General features: G+C 43.9%; 3 protein-coding genes across 7 annotated transcripts; 1 reads left to right on the forward strand and 2 right to left on the reverse strand.

The window, feature by feature from the left end:
* The first annotated feature begins 517 nt into the window (after positions 1-517).
* Positions 518-9,528, forward strand: usp49 (ubiquitin specific peptidase 49). 3 transcript variants are annotated; one of them, XM_085160041.1, is made up of 7 exons: positions 519-784; positions 2,095-2,215; positions 2,354-3,798; positions 5,477-5,684; positions 7,389-7,497; positions 7,729-7,934; positions 8,038-9,528. In XM_085160041.1, the coding sequence occupies exons 3-7, from the start codon at positions 2,419-2,421 to the stop codon at positions 8,139-8,141; spliced, it is 2,007 nt and encodes a 668-aa protein (XP_085016167.1). In that variant the 5' UTR covers positions 519-784; positions 2,095-2,215; positions 2,354-2,418; the 3' UTR covers positions 8,142-9,528. The 3 variants fall into 3 exon arrangements, with proteins under 3 accessions (XP_085016170.1, XP_085016167.1, XP_085016169.1); XM_085160043.1 differs by lacking the exon at positions 519-784 and adding an exon at positions 791-990; XM_085160044.1 differs by lacking the exon at positions 2,095-2,215 and having other exon boundaries at positions 518-784.
* On the reverse strand, positions 9,072-17,651 carry tmcc2 (transmembrane and coiled-coil domain family 2). 2 transcript variants are annotated; one of them, XM_085160045.1, is made up of 5 exons: positions 17,242-17,651; positions 14,191-14,604; positions 13,199-13,821; positions 11,949-12,084; positions 9,072-11,649 (listed from the first exon to the last, which is right to left on the reverse strand). In XM_085160045.1, exons 1-5 carry the CDS (start codon positions 17,242-17,244, stop codon positions 11,350-11,352), a joined length of 1,476 nt encoding a protein of 491 aa, XP_085016171.1. In that variant the 5' UTR covers positions 17,245-17,651; the 3' UTR covers positions 9,072-11,349. The 2 variants fall into 2 exon arrangements, with proteins under 2 accessions (XP_085016171.1, XP_085016172.1); XM_085160046.1 differs by having other exon boundaries at positions 17,247-17,650.
* Positions 17,652-18,850: 1,199 nt separating this feature from the next.
* Positions 18,851-23,211, reverse strand: cdkn1a (cyclin dependent kinase inhibitor 1A). 2 transcript variants are annotated; one of them, XM_085160048.1, is made up of 3 exons: positions 22,809-23,211; positions 20,672-21,122; positions 18,851-20,589 (listed from the first exon to the last, which is right to left on the reverse strand). In XM_085160048.1, the coding sequence occupies exons 2-3, from the start codon at positions 21,114-21,116 to the stop codon at positions 20,534-20,536; spliced, it is 501 nt and encodes a 166-aa protein (XP_085016174.1). In that variant the 5' UTR covers positions 21,117-21,122; positions 22,809-23,211; the 3' UTR covers positions 18,851-20,533. The 2 variants fall into 2 exon arrangements, with proteins under 2 accessions (XP_085016174.1, XP_085016173.1); XM_085160047.1 differs by lacking the exon at positions 22,809-23,211 and adding an exon at positions 21,459-22,801.
* Between the last annotated feature and the right edge of the window lie 1,915 nt (positions 23,212-25,126).

The raw sequence follows: 25,126 nt of genomic DNA on the forward strand, positions 1-25,126 counted from the left end.
GGGGGGGGGGGGAATAAAAATGCAGAACAATGTCCTATTAAATTACCAGTAATTTGATTTTTTTTATATATATAAATAATTCAAGTGTCCTACTAAATTACGATAATTGCTATTGTTAATTTGGTTATTTTTATTCATGCGTCTCCTAATCTCATGTGAAAAAATCCTGGATATGCACCGTAACCACAACTGTAATTATAATTACAATTGTATTATAATTAAAGCTTCTCTTTTAGAACTTGTGATATGTTATTCAGCTTTCAAACTCTCCCGGAATGCTGCGCATTTCTTCTAGACAGCGGCTTTCTTTTTATGTTTAAACTTGAATTACACTGATTTGCGCTGACGCATTTTGAAAGTAGTCCCTCCCCACGACAGCATCCAAAGGAGATGCGCCTAATAGGGCTTAAAGCTAAACACACGCACAGTACACGCACGCGCCTCAGGTGTATTTTACCAGATTAACACTACCGAGCTGACACATGGCGCGCACGGGGTTTAACGGGGACACCGGGGATCAGGGGTAGCGGCTGTCCTCTTAAACCCGGCTTCCACTCTGGCCTCGGTTATTGTTCCATGTGGCCGCTGTGGGTGGACTGACGGACGGTCCATCCTGCTGCCTGTTGTTCAACCCTTCCGCCAATGAGAGCCCGGCTCCCGCTCAGCCCCAGTCCAATGAGAGCGGCGGGGTCTGTGCTCGGATCGAGAGTTGGGTTGTTCAATCTGTGAGGAGGACAACAAGCAGCTCTCTGAGTGTACACCGGATGGATGGATGCTGGCGATGGTAACGTTACCCAGCTTTACCATTATCAGGTGTTGCAAATATAGTGAGGGGCACCGATAGGGCCGAGAGCCGCGTTTCAGCAGCCGGCTTCCTGCGGTGAATGTCACCGGGTAGTTTTTTTAACGGTTAACGGCGCAGTTTGCTAGCCTTAACGTTAGCGACCGACGGCAGCCGTTAGGTTAACTTCGATTGTCCTCAACAAACAGGTTAGCAGCTTAGCTAACGTTAGCAACTGTGGCGAGCAGATAACGCGAATTGTTAGCTGCTTGGAGCCAAGCGAATAAATCCGTGTTTAACTCCGCGCGTTATTAGGCGAGACACAGCAGAGGGAAGGGAGGGAGGAGGTGGGGGGCAAGCGGTGTAAACCCTACGCACAGCCGCCGTGGATAAAAACGGTTAGCGGCGGCAGCTAAGTTGCTGCCTGCTGGGCTGTCTCGGACCAACAAAGTTGTTGGATGTTCCTGGAGAGTCGCTCTCTGGCTGCTCTTTGTTCTTCAGCATGGTGATGGTGGGATAGCCTAGCATGGCGTTAAGAGCCAGCCTGTCTGAGCCAGAAGGCATCCTTTTTAAAATACGGACAGACACAGTGGAGAAATTCTAACATTTGTGAATATCACATGCAGGAGTTGAGGCGGTTAACTTGTGGCGTGCAAAAAGCGTGGCATGCGACTGAAAAACAGTTGTGCCGACCTGAAAGTTAATGCTGCCATTATTATTTTTATCCATTGTTATTATTATTATTATTTTTAATGTAGTGGCTCAGTTACACAAAGAGATAGATAAAAAAGAAAGTGATGTAGCACAGCGCTGGTACTGGTGAGGTACATAACTACATCCATTAACGTTAAGAATATCATTTCAATGGACAGACAGGCGCTCATGTCATCATTTCCTTGCCCTGAAGCTCAGTTTTAATTATTGCCCTGATCAAATGGCCACATGTTGATTTTCTTAAAGAACGAGAGTGACATAACAGTTCCTTTTCCGTGTGTGATTCCCGTAGATGTCAATCATTTGCCACGTTTATTCACAGTAATGTCAACCAGGGCAGTCGGTGTCACACCTGGAGGAGATTCCCACAATAAAGTCACTTCCTGAGTTATTTGGTTATGTTACTTTTTGTTAAGAAGTTTTATGGTCACTTGTTTTCAGTCCACTTTTTTGTGTAAAGATAGATTTTTGAGAATTTCCTAAATGCGTGGTTTTCATTAATTGGAGAAGTGCGTGATTTATCTCTGTCGTTGTGGGGTGGAGTGTTTGCTTTGTCTGTTTTTTGTTTTTTCATTGCAGCTTTCACCCCTATTTCTCAGACTCTCTGGAGCCGCTGGTGCTGACGGTGGGCATGGGTGATCGGGCTGAACTGTCCTGTTGTGTTCTTTGCAGATGTTGTGATGTGTTGTCCAGAATTTGATCACAAAAACTCCTTTTCCAGTTAGTACATCTTCTTTCTTTTTTGTTTTTGTGACAGTTGCTTATACACTGCAGTCTTTTCATTAGAAAAACAGAAAACGAAAACACTGGATTCTGCTATCAGCGGTAATCTTGCTTTATTTTTTTCTTCCCCTACAGAATGAGTTGCTGTTTGGCTGCGGGACGTGTGTCCTATCGCTGAGGCCACATGTGTATCTGGAGCAATGGATCGTTGTAAGCACGTGGTACGCCTTCGCCTAGGCCAAGACCATTCGATCCTTAATCCGCAAAAATGGCACTGTGTCGACTGCAGCACCACCGATTCGGTGTGGGCCTGCCTCAAGTGCTCCCACGTGGCCTGTGGACGGTTTATGGAGGAGCACTCACTCAAACACTTTCAGGAGTCACACCATCCGCTGGCTATGGAGGTGCGAGAGCTGGATGTTTTTTGCTTTGCCTGTGGAGACTATGTACTCAACGATAACGCAGAGGGTGACCTCAAACTCCTCAGAGGGGCGCTCTCCACTGTTCGGAGCCCGGGTAGGCGCTCACTGCGCTCTTCAACAGGGGGGGAGTGTACTCCCTGGGTTGGGGAAAGTGGGCCGCAGCCCGCCATGCAGCTGGCCTTGCGGCACAGGAGGAAAGCACTCCTGGGGAAAATGCTCCGGATGTGGATCAGCAAACATCAGGAGCTCCAGAATCAGCGTAAAGAGAAACTCGAGGAAGCTAAAAGACAAAAGAAGGAGGTGAAAAAGAGACTCATGGAAGAACTTGGCAATGTTCCTCCCAGGAAGAGTGCTAGGCTTCTTACTCAGGCGCCACGTTCAACCATCACACTCATTCCACGCAAATTTCGCGACCCTCCAGAACGCCTACCTCCTCCTCCTGCCCAAAAGAAGCCTTCACTTTTAACCCTGTCCCGCAAGACTTCTCAGAATGGCAAAGCTGCCAGACTGAGGCGATACTACTCCACGCATGCAGTCACACGACGGAGACTCGCTCCGGGGGTCACCGGTCTGCGCAACTTGGGGAACACGTGCTACATGAACTCAATATTGCAAGTGCTAAGCCACCTGCAGAAATTCAGGGAGTGTTTTCTCACTTTGGACCTGTGTGAGACTGAGGAGCTACTGGCCAAGACCAACCACTCCCAGGGGATGAAGGGGGTGACAGGAGGTGTGGTCAGCAGTGGTAACACAGCGCTGGCAGAATACCCTCTTGGACGTATGGGGAAGGCGGGCTGTTGGAATTTGCCCGTGGGGAAAAAGGAAAGCGTCTCGCCTCCTCCTCGCTGCTCCACCCGCCAGCAGATGTCTCTGTGCCATGAGTTACATACGCTTTTCAGGGTCATGTGGTCAGGCCGGTGGTCTTTAGTATCTCCCTTTGCCATGCTGCACTCTGTGTGGAACCTCATCCCGGCTTTCCGTGGATACGACCAGCAGGATGCCCAGGAGTTCTTGTGTGAGCTGCTGGACAAGGTGCAGCAGGAGCTGGACACAGAGGGGTCCAAAAGGCGGATAGTCATCCCCATCACAAAGAGGAAACTATCCAAGCAAGTGCTAAAGGTTCTCAACACCATCTTTCACGGGCAGCTACTCAGCCAGGTGAGACTCCTAACTTATAGCTGCATGCAGTCAGTGTTGTCCAGTGTGATGTAGGTTGTTTTGTTTGTGTATTTATCTCTTTTCCCTCTTGCTTTCCATTTCTGCATGTCTGTTGTGAAGTTCTGGGCTAATGCCAAGATTTTGACTTTTGTGTTTTGTTTTGCTTTCATTATTATTTCTGTATATTTATATTCCCCCTTTGTGCCAGAGACACACATCTGATAATAAAATAAGTAATAAATGTTAATTAATAAGTGATAAGTAAAAGGATAGCGTTTTAGTCTTCATGCCTTTTTATTTTGAAAATTGACCATGTTCTTTACTCTCCTGGGTCTAACTTCCTTCCTGCAAGATGAAGACAAGAGAAAAAAATGACCCAGTGGTATTTTTAGTAGGTGCTGTTTCTGGGATGCTTCTGCAAAAACATGCTTCACCGGGTACAGTTAAGCTGTAGTCATTGTTTTGAAGAGGTGTAATCAGCTCCTGTAGCTGTCCTTCAGTTAGTCCCCAGTTAACTTTGAACACTGAGAAAATTCACATGAGACATCAGATAAACGTCGGCCACTGACATCAGTAAAAGGTATCAACTTAGGTGCTCTTACCAATCACAAAGGCCCATATCAGTTAATATCAGTTATATATAAGCTGAAATTTATACACTGTGCTGCAGATGCAGATGCCATGGATACAGATTTCCAGTTAATCCAAGTCTGTGGTTGCATGTAAAAACTTTGATGTCACGTCACCACATTCCCATAACACTACATTACACTACAATAGTGCGTTGTAGTGTATTGTCTCTGTGATGTCCAAACTTCCACTCTATCTGCAGTCTCCTCTTCCCAATAAAGGTAAAATGCCCACAAAATATCTCTGCGTTTTCTTATCCACCAGCCCTATGATAGATATCCTGGTTGTCATAGGGCGAGAGGCGGGGGTACAGCCTGGGAAGGTCATCAGCCGATCACATGGCCAACACAGAGAGAGACAGACAACTATTCCTGCTCACTGTCACACCTATAGCTGCTTTAGAATCACCAGCTAACCTTACATCCATGTGTTTGGACTGTTGGAGCAAGGTGGAGTACACAAAAGGCTTCCCATGCAACATGCACGCATTACACAGAAAGGCGCCCCCACCCCCCCCCCCCCCCCCCCCCCCCCCCCCCCCCCCCCCGCAGTTTCAAAGGCGACACTCTGCAATTCTATTTGTGATTTAATTTTTAAAATTTAAAATTCAAAATTAAATCCACTTCAAGGTGATGTGTTCTTGATGTTGTGAACAAACAAAAAAACTCATAACTGCATCTGTTCAGCTCTCTTTGCAGGGTTTGACCAATCACAGTTAAGATCGTGAGTTTAGTAATAAAAAAGAGGCATATATCTGCATTAAAGAATAAAATGCAGAGACACGGTGGGTTAAGCAGTTGCCTGGAAGAGCAGGCCAAAAAAGACAGTTGATTGATTGTGATCATGTGTGAAGAGCATAAACCTGTGCTGGAATGTAGTTAGAATGGGGAAGTGTCTGGTTTTGTAATTCAGGCAGATATTTTTGTTTTATTTATTAAATCAGTTTATTTATTTGTTTGCACTTTCCAGAGTTCTGCTACAGCTGAACCTTGGAATAATCGTCACACTCACCTTTGCTTGTGTTCCTCATCTTCTCTGTATGTTTTAGGTGACATGCCTATCCTGTAAGCACAAGTCTAACACAGTAGAGCCATTCTGGGATTTGTCTTTGGAGTTTCCAGAGCGATACCACAGCATAGACAAAGGCTCGAGCTCGACGGCTTACCAGCGTAGCTGCACCCTCACTGAGATGCTGTCCAAGTTTACAGAGATGGAGGCTCTTGAAGGCAGCATCTACGCCTGCAACCACTGCAACAGTCAGTACAATGTTTAATGCACCACAAGCTAAGCTCGTCTCAAGTTCATTATTAGCTGATAAGACTTTGCTTCTTAAGCTCGAGTTGAATAAATCTGTATTATTTCAGGATATCTGCCTATTATATGACAACTTGGATGCATTCTGATAAAGCTGTTTATCAACCCTAAAATATGAATTAGCACATAAATTATTCTCTTGATTCATCAGAGAGAGAACTGGATAGTGGACCATACACTTGGGTTCACATGATGAATGTCATGAATTTGGATTCTAATGGGAACTGGTTTTAAATAAGTTATTATCCAAAGTGGAACTTAAAGTTATAGATTTCCCTTCATGATTTATTCATTTTGACTCCGGACCCTGCTTTTTCTTTAAAGGTCAATGCAGTTTTTCTTGCGAGGTATTTCTACGAATAACTGAGGAGAATGTCAGGACAGCAACTTGTAAAAATGAAGCGTACAGAACATTTTCCTGTTAATCTGATGGCATTGGAACTAAACGCATACCCGGGTCATGACTAATTAAAAGCTGTCATTTCATTCTCATCAGACGCACAATGGTAACATGCAAACTGTCGCATAAATGAAGAGGATTGCACAAGATTACGACTGCATGCACGTGTTTCCCGATGTTCTCAGTTAGTAACAGACTTGATTTTTCAGGATGGAGAGAAGTTCGTCTCCGAAGTGTTACACATGCATTCAGTGTGATCCAAATGCATAAAGCAAGATTTACAAATGTATGTATTGATTTGTGTGTAGCATTTGAGGACACACAAGCAGGTGCTTCAGTCCACACGCAATTTCAAAGCAATTTTACCACACGGAAAACTGTTTTACAAATGCGCACATCCACATTTGAATAAATATTGAATGAATACTGATCAGCTGCTCACAATTCCTGTGCATACAAATGTCTGAAACTTTACAGACATCCTCTACTCACGAATTGCCTGGCATGCACAGATCACATCACATGGTCACGTAGGGCTTTGAGACAAATTTCAGGCTGCCGGCTTCGCATACATCCAGAAATGTAAGCTGCATTCAAGTACTAGTGTTCTGTTTTCCTGCATTTTTCCTACTAAAGTAGCCATTTCTTCTAAGTAAACAGAGCAACTAGTCACCCTGCTACTAGAAAACAGATTTTCCAGTTATGTAGTTAGTAGTTTTCACTGGAATGGAGACAGGATCTATCAGGAAAAAATGTTTAAGTAATTCATTTCAGAGAGGTGAGGTAAAAGCTGTTGTATTTACTGAAGTGCGAAGTCTTGTGGTCCCAAATCGTCAAATAAACATCAGTAAAGTGTAAACACTTACCTCAAGTATGATTTGTCAGGTAATGTATTGTCAGATTTCACCCATGGTGTGCATACAGAGTACACTGTAGAACTGTGGGTGCATCTGAATGTACCCGTGAGGAACATTTGTGTGTAAAGTGACCTTTACCTGAATGACTGAATGCTTTCAACAGATTAATGAAGCCAACGGTGTTATTTATTTATTCATTGTCTAAGAAGCTCTTTAATCTCCTGCTGACAGCTCCGGCGGAGGCAGTGACTTAAAAACTAGGCTGGCAGCTTTGAGAGAGCCACACAACACTTTCGCAAAGCCTGAGATTTTGTGAGAAAGCGTCACTTGTGCAGCGGAAACAAAGCCTCGCATCAGTAACCTGTGATCTCCTTGTTTCATGGTTTCAGAAAGAAGACGGAAATCATCCCACAAACCCTTAGTTCTGTCAGAAGCATGTAAGCAGCTTCTGATCTACCGTTTACCTCAGGTTCTCCGGCTGCACCTCAAACGCTTCAGGCAAGTTTCTGTAAAGGCTGATATATATAATCTTCTTTTTTTTTTTTTACTTCCAAACCAAGTTCTTTGAAATTTCTCAAAGAAATTTCAGGATTTCCTGTAGTTTTGATCTTGTTTTCTCTATTTGCGTTGCCGTTGTGAACTTGGGGTGCTCAACCTTTTATTTATTTATTTTTGTAAGACGAGGCTTGTGAAGTGTAGCAACACTAACTATCGCCTGTTGTACGGCAGATGGTCGGGGCGGAACCACAGGGAGAAAATCGGCGTCCATGTGGCCTTTGACCAGGTTCTTAACATCAAACCATACTGCTGCACAGGCTCAGGTCACTCTGTCCACAGAGGAGGCTACACCTACGATCTGTCTGCTGTAGTTATGCATCATGGTAAAGGCTTCGGCTCAGGGCACTACACCGCATACTGCTACAATACAGAAGGAGGTGAGGAAGAGCGCACAGCATCCTGTGATTTATTTAAGATGCAAATGTTCTGCTGTGTTGTTGTTTTTTAACATCTTTTTTAATGTGCATTTGCTATCCTCAGGTTTCTGGGTCCACTGTAATGACTCTGAGATGAAGGTTTGCAGTGTGGAGGAAGTGTGCAACACTCAGGCCTATATTCTCTTCTATACCCAGAGGTCTGCTTAGGTACCTCTCGCTGTGATGATAACCTGTGCGTGGAAACTTAGGGCTGCATTCATGAAAAGGTTTTCTGACGCTTTCCCAGATGTCATTACATTTTAGCAGCACAATCCAGATAAGAAGTGTGATAGTGGTGAGTAATGTTGCCATAGGTAGTAGATCAGAAAGCTCTGGGTTTATGTCTTACTTTTGACTCGGTAAGAAAACATTTTCGTAAATGAAGCCCAGGTTTCTCAGCCTGTAGGACCAGCGTATTGATTCCTGGCCTGAAGACTGTGGTCGGACTCTTTCCTGCTGAACAACAACAACAACAACCATCAGGCTCGTGTCTGTTGAGTCTGGGAACAACCAGGCGCTCTCCCCGAGACAGCATTAAAAAGGCAACACGGATTCTGGACTTTGGAGCGTTTGGCCACAGTAATGTTGACGATGTGCATTTTTACACGTAATCGTGCGTTTGACCGCTGAGCTTTACATGAAGCGACACATTTTTAACGTTGCCAGCGACCGCACTGATGGTCCACGCTCCATGTTGCCTTCTGCTCAGCTTTTTTAATTATCGTGAAACGTCAGTTATGGAAACTTTTAATACTCACCCCTGTGTCATTTGTATCTCATCATGTCCTCTCCCTCAGATGTACTGCTGTGACTGGATACTGTGTCTTAGGCTCAAGGCTCTCAGTGAACACGAATAGTTTTTGTTTTTAGTTTATTTTGTAGCCGCTCTGTTCCATGAAAAGAAGCAAAAAGCACGAGTATCAGGCACTCAGTGGAAAGCTGCGGGAGGAGCTGTTGCTGTCGGCTCCCGTAACAGCTTGAAGTGTCTGCTCCTCCTCCTGCGGTTAGACCAGTCTGAGCCTGGGTTGGATACGCCGCCTCTCTTAACCTGCCGGAGACGGGACGCGAGTTAAAGGGTAGATACCGAAGAATGTGTGGTTTCTTTTTCTTTCTTTCTTTTATCTGTTTTTTTGGGGTACCCATTTTTGAGTTGAGCACCTGAAAGCAATATATTGTACATCTCGCATCTTGACAGGAAAATCAGGAATTCTTCTGCTTGTTATATACAATGTGTTTTGGTTTTTTTTTTCTGTTGTCTTTTTTTATTTTATTTTTTTCTACTCTGCTGTTTCTATCGAGGTCTTTAGATTTTGCTAGGTTGTCAAGAAAAACTGTGTTTGATACGAGTCAAATGCAAAATACATTTGTGAACTCTGTGACAGTTGGAACAATCTAATGACGATGAATGTCTTACTTTTTAGCGGTCAGGTGTGGCCATGCCACCGGCTCTGATCCCCTTGAGTTCTGTCGTGTACTGTAAGAATACCTGTCATAAATGTAATGGTCATATGGGTTTTGCCTGACAGTAATTATTAAAAAGACAAAACAAAATTGAGATGCTTTGGTTCTCTTGCTTATTTATTTTTTTATATAGTATTTTTCCAGAGGGAGTGGTGATTCTGATTAAAAAAAGGTTATGAGCAGCTTCATGAATTTAGCTTCATGGCTGAGCCAAGAGAGTAAAGTAAAACTGAAATAATCAGGTTAGCAGATGGATGCACAGCTGATCCGAGGCCTAACCACTAATGTGTTCTTAGAAATATAATCTGATCCAGCCAAGGATGGTGCTCATAATCAAATGTAAATCTCTTTCTTGCCTTGACAGTAAAGTGATCAGGGGCGTGGCTGCTACTCCCAAATGAAAAAGATATGAATCAGTAATTATCCAAAAATATGCCAACGGTGTCTGAAACAGCATTCTACAAATGCTTCCTTAAGGTATGTGTGTGTTTAAATGCGTAAGACCAATCAGCTTATGGGACTCTTTCACACTTGAAGCTCCTAAATTTCCCTTTTTCCATGCTTCATATCTGACTTTTATGGAAGATCTATGTTACTTTGTTTGTATGCGATGGTCAAGGGTGGAGCAAAAGGATGGCCAAGCTCACCGCAAACTAACATTTACCCGTCCCTCTGGCCTACCTCTTGCAACCAAAGGTAATCAGATGATTATGCACACAGTCAGAGCTGGAGCTTTATCCACTCTCTGCTGCTTTTTTATGCTTCCCATGCATTCACATTGTAACAGCAAAACCACCCATTTATATGCAATAATCTTACAATTATTATAAGCAATCAAAAGAGAATACACTTTGGTGCCTGCATATGCAAATACGTTTTTAAAAGTAAAAAACAAACGGGTGTCGGCGTGAAGGACGATGAGGAGATGACTGAAGGTCAGCCTAATATATGAAATCATTTATTTCTTACATTGTTTAATAAAACAGCAATAATTCTTCTTTCTTTTTTTTTCTTTTTTTGCAAACTGGATATAAACTTTGAACATGCCAGTTAAGTTGACACTGTGGATAGTAGCAGTTCTACAATAGATATAATATGAAAATGCATTTGTGGACAGAGCAGATTTTTACACTGTTGAGTCAGTATGGTGAATTGTAGCAGATTTTTTTTAAACTATTCATTCATTTGCAAGAGAAAAAAAAAGGAAAACGAAAGAAAAAGCACTGCTTCAACACCAGAGAAGAATGTGAAACAAACCGGGAATGACACCGAGTGGAGATACGACAGATCCGCGCTGCAATTCTGACACCAAAATGGCAGTTATAGAAGATTCAGTCTGTCAGTAATGACATGTTAACTCATGCCAGCTAGATGCATCTCAGTGCACATATGAGGACATGCATGAGCACATAACATTCATGGAGAAAAGAAGAAAAAAAAACCTTGTTCTTCTCAAATACACATTAGCTTCAACATGAAGATTACAGCAAACATGATCGGGCATTTTATTTTTGCTCCTGTCTTTGTAATGAATGTATCATAAATCATTAGAAAAAGGCCAAAGATTTCTTGCAAGAAACTCAGTTTTTGGTGACAGCGATGCGATCGACGGTTGGTCATCAGTGCCGGTACATGTGGGTGAGAGGGAAGGATGTCTTTTGTCACTTGGCAAGCAGAGAATTTCACTTGTTTTTGCTCTGTAAACACCTCTCGGCGCTCCCTGTAGGCCGGGTCTCGACTAAAAAGTGCCGTGCTTTGTTCTCTCCCACTCCGCCTTCAAACTCAAAGGGAACTCGCCACAGTGGCTTTCATTTCACTTCAGTCTCTGGGTCCCTTCAGTGATGGCGAACTGAGCTGGAATCAGCTTTTCTGGTCCCCTCCTCCTCTTCCTCCTGTAGAGTGTCTTTCAGGAAGCTTAGCTGGGCAGCAGCCACAGCTCCACAAAGTCCCACTGCTTCCACAGCACGAACAGCAGCAATGTCAGCAGGACGGTGGCGGCTACGCGGGCCCGGGTCTTCATCAGAGGGGTGATGAAGTTGGCCAGAGTGGAGACAAAGACCAGCAGCACGGCCATGAGCGCCAGGATGACGTTGATGAGCTTCCCCAGCAGAGCTCGAGCGTTGGCATTCTCCACTCCTTCTAACTGGACAACCTGCTGCTGCTGCTGCTGCAGCTCCAGCTTGGTGATGCGGGTCAGGCATGACTCGACTGCCTCCTGTGTGTGCAGATCCCAAAGAAATGAACCCACTTAGTGCAATTTTGTTTTTCAAAACCTCATTAAAAGGTCTGAAAATCTAAGACACCTTTTACAGGGAGCGATAATGTCTTAATTCAACTGCTTTAGTCAGAGTTGAGACTACCTCTGAAAATCACAGTCAGTAAACACAGTTTGTACGTTCACGTCTTTGAAGCATATACAGGTTTTGGAGAAACATATTGCCCACACACAGCTCTGATCCCAACTTCTAGCAAACTCCAAAGTCTCCAACGATCTATCAGAGTCTTTGTTTTTACCTGAATGTCTCTCGCCCTCTCATACGACTGGTAAGCGACTTTCTCCTCCATGCTGGCGAGCTCCTGTTTCAGGTTGGTCATCTCATTCTGGTGCAGCTCCGTCAGGTCATTCAGCTGCTCTTCAAGTCGCTCGTACCTGAACACACAGCGCAGCACACACTGTACTCCAAAGCATGCACGTCAAACTTGTTTTACATGGTTTATCTACATATTTAATCCCTGTGATGTCATTTCTTCTTCTTTTTTTTATTATTGTGGACTCATTGTACAAAACATACATTTAGTAGAGGGCAAAAAAATTGAAAGTTTCCTTGCATTTAATTCATCCTCTGGTTGTTTGTTGCTTTCTACCATCTACCATCTTGAAATTTTGTGTGATGGTAGAGATCAGTAAGAGCTCAGCTGATTTCATTTGGGAGGAAATCTGGTCATGGTCACACCAAATGTAAAAATCAGTATAAACTTTATATTACCCACAGTGTTTTATGGATCTTCAATCTTCACAACAGTATAACAGGCTTGAATGACATGATTACCTAGGTTGGCTAAGCCTTTGACCTTGACCTTCATTTTCTAGCGCCCAAGGTTAATAAAACATTTGAAAGGGCATCGAGAGAACAAGCTTTTAATTCTTTTCAATATGATGCCCTAATTGATCACGATGACAAAATCACACACTGCATGAAGATATGTCAAAATCTGTTATTGCAGCTTATTGAAGCCAAAGATTTTGGCCGATTCTGCACCAATTGTCTGGGTAAAGATAATAAAATACACTAGCATGTAAGGCTTTAAGGTCATAGGTCAAAGGTCAGATAGCATGTTGCAAAACAAAAGCTTTAGTATACTCCTTGACCTTCAGGGGGAGTTGTGCTCTCTGAGTGCTATTGTTGTTTATCTATTACTTAATTAATAATGAATTATTAAGTGAATAATGAATTTGTGTTGCATGCACTGTTAGAGGGGAGGTGTTTATCAGAAGGAAAAGCTGTAAAAGCTCTGAAAATGTAGTCAGAAATTTCAAACTCGATGCCCTCCTTCACATTTTCCAATGACGTCTAGTGGGCGGCACTTTTCCGGCCACTTTTGGCCCCTGGGCCTTAATTTTGACACCCCTGCTCTAAATATACATATTTATTGATGATTTTAAAAGGAGCAGTGGGGACTGAGTTGTTTTTTCATTGTGTGAATTGCATCTTGATGTTCAGTGTAGCACGTTAGTGATTGCTTTTCTTTGCAGGGACATCTACCTGTATCTCTCTTCCTGCAGGCACTGAGTCATGTAAGAGTAGTCGCTCTGCAGCTGGCCCTTCATGTCCTCGATGGCGTCCTCCATGTGCGTCTGGCTGGCCTTGATCTCCTGCAGACCCTCAAGTAAAGAGTCCCATGAACTATGCATGTGATGGTGGTGGTGGTGGTGCCCGTCCAATCTGGGGCTCCCCATCGTTGGGCCTACCAGAGCACCCCCTCCTCCTCCACCAGCCCCACCAGAATTACTGCCCGCTCCGGATCCGGACGTGGCGCTGGAACACTCGTCGTCGCTGCCGTACTTTGGGCTAGAGACCAGGGTGGCGCTTCCACTCAGGGCGCGGGGCGTGGGGGTGTCTTCAGCGTGGCCCCCAACTCCGTCCTCTAGCGTGTCTTTTAGGTGAGCAATGTTATCAGCACTGCCAAACTTGTTTCTTATAAGACTGGCAAACTCTCGTGGCTTGGAGACAACAGCCGTGTGCGTGAGAGCAGAAACTCCTCCTTTAACCCCTTCAACTACTCCACCTCCGAATCCACTTATCCCAGCACGAACGTTGGCCCCCACGTCCTTCAGTCCCTGCTGCATGTCCCGCAGGACATCCTTCGGCTGCCGGGCTGGCCCATTCTGTGAAGAGGGGAAAAGGAATGAGGAAGCAGAGAAGTGGAGGATCGTAAAGGAGAGAGCTGATCATGTTATGAGGGTAAGTTTTAACCCTCATAACACAGATGAGGAAAACAGTCCCTGTGAAGAATCAGGTGAGGCACAGGGGGGATGCACTGGTTTAAATAAGTGTTTGGGAAATCATCAGTCTATTTCTGGACTCAACTGCGATCCCAAAGATAGACTGAACACTTGTTCAAGTCACTCATAAGATAAATGTTCCAACAGACCATGAAGAAAAACACGTGCACACACACGCACACACACACACACACACACACACACACACACACACACACACACACACACACACACACACACACACACACTTACCTGCTCTATCTCCTTCAACTTCTTGTGGTAGTGCTCTAGTTTTTTGTGTAAGTGCGCAATAGTCTGTGCCGATTTCTGGTTCTTCTTCTCGAACACTTGCTTGATTCTGGACGCCTGCTGTTTGTCCGCGTTGTGAGCCAACTTCAGGTACTCCGCCACGTTGTCGTCACGCGCCTCCTGCTCCACACGAATCTGCTCGGTGACCTTCAGGATCTTCTGCTGCAGATGCTCCAGAGCAGCACGTGTCCGCTGCGGCTCACCGGCCACAGCACCTTCCGCTCCCCCCGCCATGCCCCCAGACACCGACCCCACCGCCGCTGCTGCCCCCACTCCGTCCATGCTGATGTTGGTGTCAGAGCCTCCATGGCTGGTAGTGGAGGGCAGGCCTAGAGTTGCCACCTCACTCTTGTCCAGCTGAGGGGACAAGAGGGCAGTGACTTGCTATTCAGGGGTGAAAAGAGAGCTACAACTGCTCCAGATACATTAGGGGTGTTAGTCAAACTAAGGAATCAGAGTCTCATCAGTATAAAAGTGTAAAAGTAGAGATAACAAAGGTTATTCAGATAAACGGCGCTGGAGAAGCATCTTCACTGGAGCTGACTCTTCACAGACTGGGTTTTACAAGAAAAGAAGTTCATCTGCAGACATGTGGTGCCAACAGGTACTACTGTTATTATTGGTGTTATATTCACATAAACATTACTGTGCAAAAGTCTTGAGCCACTCCTTATGTCTATGTGTTTTAATGGGAAATATGTGCAGTGATTTACATGTGCAAACTTAACATAACTACAGCACATTAAGGCAAACAGAGTTTGTACAACTCCAACGAGCTTGAAATTCAATATTTTGTTATGACAGACTGAACTCTCTTACTCAAGCTTTCTTGTAATTCTTGCAATTTCTTTAAGTAGCCTTCAGAGATATCCAGGATACTTGAAGGACATTCAAGGTTAGATGCATCTTTTAGGTCCTGTGTCAGGACTCTATTTTCCTTTCCTTTTTTTTTTTTTTTGACTTTCAGATATTCTTCATCTGCTTTAGTGTTTTTAGGCCTGCCATTTCTTCTTTTGTCCACTCGTGCAGTTTCCTCAATTTTCTTAAGGACACATTACACGCTGTGCCAGCTTTCAGCCAGTAGCTCTTTGGGATGACCTTGCTGTTGAAAAAATACTGTTTAAACTTTATATTAAGCATTATTCAAAGATTCAGCTAAAGAAATGGAAACAAGTTATATGCTGTTGTGACAGGCTGCTAGTAACAAAGTGCCTAGATGAGACTTATTAATAAATCTATTATTAAATATTTATTAGATATGATGCAATTTAAAATCGGTTCTTTGCTAATGTTCTGTCCCATATCGAGACAACACTGGTTCATCCCTTGAGTTAGATGCTGTTTTTGTTCTTGAATGACTCATAGGTACAAGGACTGGACTGAAAGTGAGAAAAAACTTTGAAAGACTTTTGGAAAGCCGAAGCAAAATATAAAGAAACAAGGGTTGGCTCAAGACTGGTGCTGTATGACAATAAAACAGTAATGCTTCGTTTATAATTAAAGTACATCATATAAGTCGCATACATAAAACACTCAGTTCATTTTTAGTTGTGTGTAATTCAAAAAATTCTCTTCACAGGAACAGACAAAATGTAAAGTATTTGAATCTTTACTTTCTGCAGGAAACAAAATTTCTTCTGTTTTTCTAAACTGCGGATTATATTTTCCAGATCTCAACTGCCAGAAACAAAACACCTGAGTAACCTCAGTAAAATCACTCAACAAAATAAATAAACCTCCTTCGATGGGAGCAGTTTAGACTGTCAAAATGTGTCATTTTGCCCACTCGGCGCATATTAGCTTTAACCGATCTAGCGGAGAGATTAGAGACCACATAGAAAGGCCACCATGCATTAATTAGATGATGCTTCCTGCCCTGCTGAGCCTCAAAAAACGAAGAAGAAGAAGAAGAAGCAGACGACGATGACGATTAGTTAAGATCGAAGCAAACTGCACATGTAAACCCACGAAGGTGTGCAGCACGTGGCGTGTACTTTAATGCTAAAGACACGCTGAGCGTGTATGCAAATCTATTTCTGCCTGAACGTTCGTCTGACTTTTCCTTCAGAAAAACAAAAAACATAACAGCCCGAGGATGTAATCCCTTTTACACGACGAGACCCCGCGTTGACAGATCCACGCGGGGATTCCCTGGTCAGTATTATATGTTTTTGTGCGGCTTTGGCAGATGGCGCGTTTGATAATGACTCTCCGCCTGACGTCAAAACGCAGCAATCAGACCCTCAGACACGAGCTTGGGCTCACACATGACGAGAGCAGTGCTGTGAGATATTTCTCACAGCACTGCTCTCGTTTCTGTCTGCGGGATGGCGCGAGGATTTATTTTACATTATATCTGCGCGACTGCGTGAAATGAGCACGCGCTGTGATTGTAAAAGTAGGTTACAATCACGGTGTGATGGAGAGGAAAACGCATGACTGCAGCCCCGTGATGGAAAAACAACAAATCATTTTACTGATCTTTGAAAAAAAAAAAAATAGATGAATAAAAAGTGGGATGCTTTTTTGAGTGGCTGTCACTCGCAGGACAGAGGGGGTGAGGTGGGTGAGTTGGGGTGCAATGTTACATATGGGTGAAAACAGGCAACCAAAAAAAAGCGCAAATCGGCATATAGCGACGGCTGCGGTGGTGCTCAAACCTGACGCGGTGTCTCTGTTTAAACGTGTAATAATAATAATAATAATAATAATAATAATAATAATAATAATAAAAGATCCACGGAGCGACGCCGTGGATGAAGCCGAGACTCCTGAAGGTCGGGAGAGAAGCGGTGAGGATGAGGATGGAGATGGCAGATGTCTATGGCGTGAAAACAAGAGGACAGGGTGATGCCTGTGCATTCTTCACTCAGCGGGAGACGCGCGGGGACGTGATGCCAGCGAGCACGCGAGGACGAGACACAAGCAGCGCAGGAAAATGAAAATGAAAAATTTAAAAAAGGAAAGAAAAAAAAGGATATCAGAAAACGTTACCATACTGCTTTAATCCAATTTTTGCAGTGCCATTGCAAGTCTGTGTTCGAGGCCCATCCTCCTCCTCCTCCCTCCGCCTCCCCCTGAGCTCACCGAGGAGGAGTCCCCCCTCCTCAAATGTCTTTACCCCCAGCCGTGGGTCTGGCTAACTGTCACCTCCCTGGATCCTAACGCTCCATCGTTAACACCATCGATATCTGCAGCCTCCCTCTTCCTATCTCTAATGCTCTGATCTCTCTCTCTCTCTCCCTCTCCTTTGTGTCATATGCTCCCTCCGCCTCCCCCTGCTTCACTCTCCTACATCTCTCTCTCTCCCCCTCCCTCTCTTTCTGTCCCTCTTTCGGTCTACATGCAAATGCTATCAGTCCTGCCCTGTAATGGATGTGGGAGCTAAGGGACAGATGATGGAGGGGCTGTGAGAGCTTGGCGCAGGCGTGCAGGTGCCCCCGTGCTGCTAAGGCCGGAGGAGGGAGGGAGGGGGTGGGGTGAGTGGCGGGAGGGAGCGCTCCGCTCACCTAAACTAACTCCAGTACAAACACGCGCACTTCGCCTGTGCTGGTGTGGGACTGCAGTGATGTTGTGCCAAAGTACACAACGCCTCAGAGCGCCGACTCGCTCTCGTAATTTGCCTACTTCACAAAAGAGTGAAGAAAAAAAAAAGTGGTATCACAACAGCAGAAGCCAGTTTGCATGACTCGGCACTACTCGAGGATATATTCACCCAACTTCAGATCTCTCTGTGCCTGACGGTGCGTCAGGATGTGTCTCCGCGGAGGGACGCCCTCTAAAAAGGAAGCATAAAACACGCTTTCATCGTCGTCTTCAAAAACGAACTTGGAATAGATTTCAAAGAGGAACTGAGAACAGAAAAGAATAAAAATAAATAAATAAAACAAGTAAAAGAACTGGAAGGTATAATAAATAAAATAGACTTCAACAACACTTGATTTTAGTGTGTTGTTATTTTTAAATTATTGTATTACTTATTGATCGTGGCCCAATAATAGCAAGAGATAATACGTTAACACGCTTACTGGACACTTTATTAGGGTGTATTCAACCTCTCCTTAACATAAATATTTAATTAGCCAATCACATGGCTTCAAGTCCATGTATTTATGCATGCAGACTGGTCAAAAGGAGCTGCTGAAATTCAAACTAAGCATCAGATTAGAGAAGAAAGACGACTTAAAAGAAAATGGAAAAAGAGAAAATATCAAATTAGTGAGCGGCAGTTCTCTTGGAGAAATATCTCATTGGTGTCAGAGGTCAGAGGAGAATGGTTTGAACAGACACTCAAATAATGTTACAACCAAACTATGCACACCATGTTGCCAGTGACGTCAGCAAAGAACGGGAAACTGAAGCCACAATTTGCACGGGCTCACCAAACTTGGACATTAGATGTTTGGATAAATGTTGCCTGGTTTCAGGAGTCTCGATTTCTGCTGCAGCCTTCATATGGTAGAATCAGAATGTTCCACAAACAGCACAAAAACATCGATCCTGCCTTGTTCAGGCTCCTGGGGATGATGTAATGGTGTGGGGGATATTTTCTTGCATACTTTGGGCCCCTTAGTGCCAACTGATTAACGTTTTTTTAAAAAAAAAACAAAACACCACAGTGGCCTCCACAGTCACCAGATCCCAATCCTGTAGAGCACCTTTGGGATGTGATAGAACATCATGGATATGCAGCCGACAAATCTGCACCAAATGTGTGATGCTTTCATGTCAACATGGACCAAAATCTCTGAGGTTTGTTTCCAGCACCTTGTTGAATCTGTGCTACAAAGAGTTAAATCACTTCTGAAGACAAAAAGAGATCCAACCTAGTGCTAGCGAGGTGTACCTAATAAAGCGGCCAGTGAGTGTGTAATGGCCTTAATGGAGAAATGACAAGTTGTTGTACTGTTGCACATCACTGCAAGGGTTCAACCAAACTAAGGAACAGTTTTACCGTTGATACTAAGTAAAGTGACGACACATTAAAGACACAAGGCGGTTCATTTGACCATTTTATTGGATTTCATAATAATTAAACAAAACCTAAATTAACACATGACATCGTATGTCACAATAAATAAGGACAGAGATTTTCACTTGTAGCCTTGAACAAAACACAATACAGAGGAAATGTGCGCAAGCATCTACAAACAGAAGTGCATTCGTTGTTTGGGGTCATTCGCTTATTTTCTCGGCTTGTGACAGTGACACCCATTCATATTACCCATAGCAGCAGGATTTGCTAATGTAGACATAAATAAGTGCCAAGAGGGAAAAAAAGAACAAATTTAAGGCAAAAAAACCCAAAACAAAACATATCATTAGTTAGATTGCACAGTGAAAATAATAAATGTGTCACTTTAGCTTAGTATACATTTGCTTATGATGAAGGAACTTTAAATACCAAAAACAAATGCCAGTAAAGGCACTTGATACTGGGTGTTTATGTGCAACACTGCAGTTTAAATGATTATGCTACCTGACAACGCCATATTTAACTTTATAGATAAATCTCTTATACATATATAACTAAATAAAAGTGTTTAAGTGTTCCTAGCCTACGTTATCAGTATCAGAGTCTGGGCCGGGCAGCCGAAGGACATCAAAAATCAGCTGACGTTAAGTAGATGGAAAAGGATGGAAGAGGACATGATGGCACTTCTGTCTTTTACAATCTAAGCGAAGCAACTGCGTGTTTGAGATGTCAGAACTCTTCAAGCATCTTCCTTTGATTAAAAGATGGTCGATAAAAGCACTGTGTACAGCTGGACATAAAAAGTATAACATACTTCGGACAGTAAAAAAAAGAAGATGACTGGTAAACCCTTGTGATACACATGTAGAAAAAATGCTGTAAAAAAACAATAATGGATTTGAACTATGGAGCCAAAGAGCTTTGTCCTCTCAGCTTACAGACATGATGAGACTGGATGATTTTAATCGACACATCTCCAGCGGATGTGACTGTGCTTTCAGTGCGGCTGAATGTGCAGTCGGGCAACACTTTAGCACCCCCCCCCCCCCCCCTTCCCCAAATGAGTGTAAATCCACTGATTCCAGAGATTACTGTTAATCTTCTCTGCTCAAATGTCGCATTCTTGCCACTGAGGGAAAAAAACACCAATCTCCTCAGAGTGACTACAGTACCCTAATTAAGTGTTTTGTATTGACGTGTGGTTGAGGTCCCTCCTGGGTGCACGGCCAGAGTCTGTGTGGGACGTGTGATTCCTGAGCGTGGCCCTGTCTGTGAGGTTCTCTTGGAATATTGGCGTTTCTCCACCAAACATCACTCGCCGGATTTGCGGGGCATCCACACTACTCTTCTTTTAGCCTGGTAGAAATCTGTTGGGATAAAGCGCAGGAATTTTAAGCTCATGCACTCTCACGTAAAATGACGAGACTTCTCGCTTTCAGCTACACGTACCTGTGATGTTCGTCTGCTTCCTCTTCAGCTCCGTGTTCTCGCCCTTCTCCGGTGTTTTCTCCAGCATCTCCTGGCTGTGCGTGCATTTCCCCGGCATACCGGGGATGTTCTCCTTCTCGCTCTGTGCCGTCTCCACCCTCCCTCTCTTGAGAGTAACTGTCGCTGCTGACCTTTGGCCTTCAGCTTGTCCGAGATCCTGCAAACAGGACCTGTAGAGCAGAGGCACCCTAGTGCTCGGGACACCTTCCCATTGGAAATCACTGCTCTCCAGAGGCTTGTCCAAGCTAAAGTCAAAGCCCCACCGCTTTGAAGCCTCCTGAAGGTCGTTACGCATGGCAGCCTGGTACTCCACCTGTAGCTGCTCTCGGTCCACAGGCCCAAACAGGTTTCTCCGGGCTGGTCTTTTTCTCAGAGCCCCCAAGATTCGCTTGTGAGAAGCCATCATTCTACACTGATGGAAACAGAAAGAAGATCTCAGGTTAGAGTAACACTGATTGGCGTTTTGCTTTAAAAAGTAGCAACAATAATAAACCAGGCATGGCATATTTGAAAGTTAATTTTGTCTCCATTAATTAAGCATCTCCAGCGATGAGACTAATACTCCCAGACACTCGGTGCTGATGAAATGTTGCACAAGTAAAACATGCAGTGACTTCTCTGAGAGGAGAGGAACTTCAGCGCCAGTCTTATTCTAAACCAAGCAAAATGAGCTCTGTAATCCATTACAAGTGCATCCATCTCAGTTACTTGAAACTGTCTTGAGTATAAAAGTAAAAATCAGTCTCACCATCTTTCAAACCAGCATAAAGCTCCTCAGTGAACTAACACACTGGTCTCACTGGGCAGCTTTTTATACTAAGGCAGTGACTCACTGAGCGCTCCTCCCTCTCTCTGAATCATTGGTACATGCCAGGGCATAATCTCAACCAGACATGTAAGGACAAGTCCTAAGCGGCGACCAAGAGCGCAAACACCGAGAATCACCACCAGGTGGCAGTATCAGGCCCCCTGCAGATTAAAAATCAGAGGCGGTGATTTGTGAATCTTATTTCCACATCTGCAGATCTGGACGGGACTTACAAACAGCAAACACTTTACTGCGAAGGCTACAGGAAGGAATCAGGTGTGTCTCAGGTGGATGACATTAAGGACATCCGGGAAGTACTGGGCAGAATTCCCAGGATTTTGTTTTCAGGGAACAATCATAAGAAGCAGTTCCCATCATGATTATCCAGCTGAGAACAGCAGGAGGGGGAGAGGTCACTCTGATTAGAGTTTAATAAGTGATGAAAATAATGACGATGAAGAGAAGTGCAGATGAGGCAGAGAAGCAAATCCATCAACACAACCTGATAACTGTTCACTGGCACATTAAGTCCATTGGTTTTTTCAACAAAGCTTTAAACACGGGCTTTAAATGACTCCTTATACTGGGAAAAACTGGGGAGCCAAAAATAAATCCAATTCATCCATAATGAAGTAAAACATCAGAAACACTGAAACACTTTGGGAGAGGGTGGATACACAGCTTGTAGCCACTATCCTCCTCACACCCTCCCATTTCCATCCACGCAGTCACGCGTGTGACGCGGCGTGAGAGGAGAGGGCGGAGTGATTCAAGCGAGTGGCGGGAGAACGAGTCATGCACGGGCGGCGCTGGAACCGGCTCGGACCCTGCCCAGTTTACTACACGGGTCCACGTGAGGCTGGAACTCGTGCTGGCCGGCCAAACTGCGCTGTCACTGTCTGGAGCCCTTACCACCACCACCACCACCCCTGCACACCAATGAATCATAACACACGTAAAAACAACCGTGCACGAAGCTTTGGTAAAGTTTTGAGTTGATTCACTGAAACCAGCTAAAAGACATACAAACCCAACAACAACACGGGGACGGCGGTAATCATGGAAAGGTGTAATTTATGGGATTAAACGAACAAATAAATAAATAATGAAGATAAAAAAAAAAGATAAAACATATAGTTAAGACTGAACCTAAAAGTAGCTCCTATAACATTGCAGGTTGTATAGCTATATAATGTAAACAGCGATTTGTTTTAGAGTTGTATACACTAACAGGCCAGTGACAAGTGAACACACCAAAGCGCAAAAATTCAAATTTTTAGTTTTACTTACATTTTAATTCAAAGACAAAAAAATCTTCCTTCTTTCAAACTTGCTGGGGGAAACCTGACTGTTATCCACCTTATCTTGCTGTTTTTCTGATTTCCAGTCTTCACAGCAGCTCTAAAGTAAATAAAAGCCCGAAGCTGATGCTATGTAACCCAGCAGATTCACAGGAAAATACTTCTCCGTGACACTTTCACTAAGATTTCTTACATACACGGACTCCTGCTAAACTTTTATGAGCTCGGGTACCCTCCTCTCCAGTCCAGAGGTGGAGACTCGGGGGACTTGCACTCGTGGATTTGGCCCGGTAAACACACGAGCGCACGTGAAGCTTGGCTCGAGTAGAAGACGAGAGGAAATTCCAGTTCAGGACACGGCCCAGCTCAGCCTCCCCCTCCCCGTCTCTCCCTGCCTCTCAGTGCGCATGACAGAGCGCAGCGGCGTGTATACTTGTCCCGTTTCCAGGATACATTATAATGACACATCTCGTTTGCTTCCTCCCATTTCTAAAACAGCTCACGCGACGTGACATCACAGAGCAGACAGCAGCGAAGGAGAAAGTAGAAGTAAAAGTGGAGAAACTCGTAAACAGTAAATGGAACTACACTGGGTAATTGCACTCATGCGCTCTTTGTACCCGTGTCCAATTTAAATATATCCTTCCTGTGGTAACCCAACCTCCCCAAAAAACTCACTATATGTATCGACCACTTCTATATATGACAACATTCACCGGCCACTTCATTAGGTACACATGTTCAACAGTTTGTTAAGGTCAATATCTAATATGCAGATCATATGGTGGCAACTCAATATATTTAGATGTGTAGACACGATGAAGATGACCTGGTAACGTTTAAAGTAAGCATAAGAACGGGAAAGAAAAGTGATTTAAGGGAATTTGGTGCCAGATGGGCTCTTTGTATTTCAGAAAGTGCTGCTGTACTGGGATTTTCCCACATAAACATCTCCAGGGTTTGCAGTATTGTCCAGAAAAGAGAAAATACCCAGCAAGCAGCAGTTCTCTGGGTGAAAATGTCTTGTTGATGTCAGAGGAGGATGGACAGACTGCTTCGAGCTGATAGGAAGGCAACATAAACTCACATAACCACACGTTATACTCAAGTTATTCAACTCAGTTCAGTTAAAATTGTTTCTTTACACGGTGTCAAATAACAACAACAATCACCTCAAGGCACTTTACATTGTAAGGTTAAAACCCTACAGTAATATGAGAAAACCCCATCAGTCAGAGGACACCCCCACCCCCTCATGAGCAAGCACTTCTGGGAAGGAAAAACTCTCCTTTAACAGGAAGAAACCTCTGACAGAAGCAAACTGAGGGAGGGACAACCATCTGCTGTAACCGGTTGAAGGTGAAGGGAGGAAGACCACCAGAAGGCCACACAGGGCACCACTCCTGTCAGCTAAGAGGAGGAAACATAGGCTAAAATTGGTATGGAGTCATAAAAACTGGAGACTAAAAGACTGGATACATGTTGCGTGGTCTGATGAGTCTCGATTCCTGCTGCCACATTCAGGTTGTATGTTCAGGATTTTTTGTAAGCAACACAAAAGAATGGATCCATCTGCGCTCCAGCTTTGTATTAACACGTCAGGCTGCTGTCGATTGTGTAATAGTGTGGAGGGATATATTCTTCACACACTTTAGGTCCTTTAGTTCCAGCTGAGCATCACTTAAACACCACATCCTACCTGAGTATTGCTGCTGACCAATGCACCATGTCACAAAGCTCAAATCATCTCAAACTAGTTTCTTGAACAACTGTATCCACAGTCACCAGATCTCAGCCCAATAGAGCACCAATGGATGTGGTGAAACCGGACATTTCCGTAATAGATTTTCAAATCTATCCATGAGTAAGTAAGTGCAAACTTACTTTGACATAAAAAAAACTAAAAAGAATAACAGAATTATTTCATAAAATGTCTTCAAGTTTTACAGAATAAACCCAATCTTATACTAGCAGCAGTGACAAGACAGTAATAAACTGTACATAATAATGTTATGTAATAATAACACCCTGAAAGCGTCAGCAGGGAATACAGTCTGCTTATAATAATCAGGCTTTATTCTTGCAGCTTTTTAGCAATGCACAAGCCACTGACACTCGTCTAATTTCTAACTATTCTACATCATTTTATTACATTTTATTGGATCATCACTGGCAGACAGTGAGTCTGAATGTACTGCCTCCGCCTGTAGTCCAGCTTATCTTCATGTTGAACAGGATTCGTATGAAACTGTACAAATCAGTGCAAACGATAGAAGCTGCATTTTAGGCTATGAGTCTAGGAGTACT

This window comes from Neolamprologus multifasciatus, chromosome 5 (assembly GCF_963576455.1).
Source record: "Neolamprologus multifasciatus chromosome 5, fNeoMul1.2, whole genome shotgun sequence".
Classification (NCBI taxonomy): domain Eukaryota; kingdom Metazoa; phylum Chordata; class Actinopteri; order Cichliformes; family Cichlidae; genus Neolamprologus; species Neolamprologus multifasciatus.

Excerpts from the sequence above, each read along its gene's own strand:
- usp49 (XM_085160044.1), top strand. The coding sequence starts at position 2,419 with ATGGATCGTTGTAAGCACGTGGTACGCCTTCGCCTAGGCCAAGACCAT. Across the intron at positions 3,799-5,476 it reads ACGGGCAGCTACTCAGCCAG|GTGACATGCCTATCCTGTAA; the intron begins GTGAGACTCCTA and ends TGTATGTTTTAG. Across the intron at positions 7,935-8,037 it reads CTGCTACAATACAGAAGGAG|GTTTCTGGGTCCACTGTAAT; the intron begins GTGAGGAAGAGC and ends TGCTATCCTCAG.
- tmcc2 (XM_085160045.1), bottom strand. Across the intron at positions 13,822-14,190 it reads AGTTGAAGGAGATAGAGCAG|AATGGGCCAGCCCGGCAGCC; the intron begins GTAAGTGTGTGT and ends CCCTCTTCACAG. Across the intron at positions 12,085-13,198 it reads CTGCAGGAAGAGAGATACAG|GTACGAGCGACTTGAAGAGC; the intron begins GTAGATGTCCCT and ends CTGTGTGTTCAG.
- cdkn1a (XM_085160047.1), bottom strand. Across the intron at positions 20,590-20,671 it reads GAAGCAGACGAACATCACAG|ATTTCTACCAGGCTAAAAGA; the intron begins GTACGTGTAGCT and ends TTATCCCAACAG.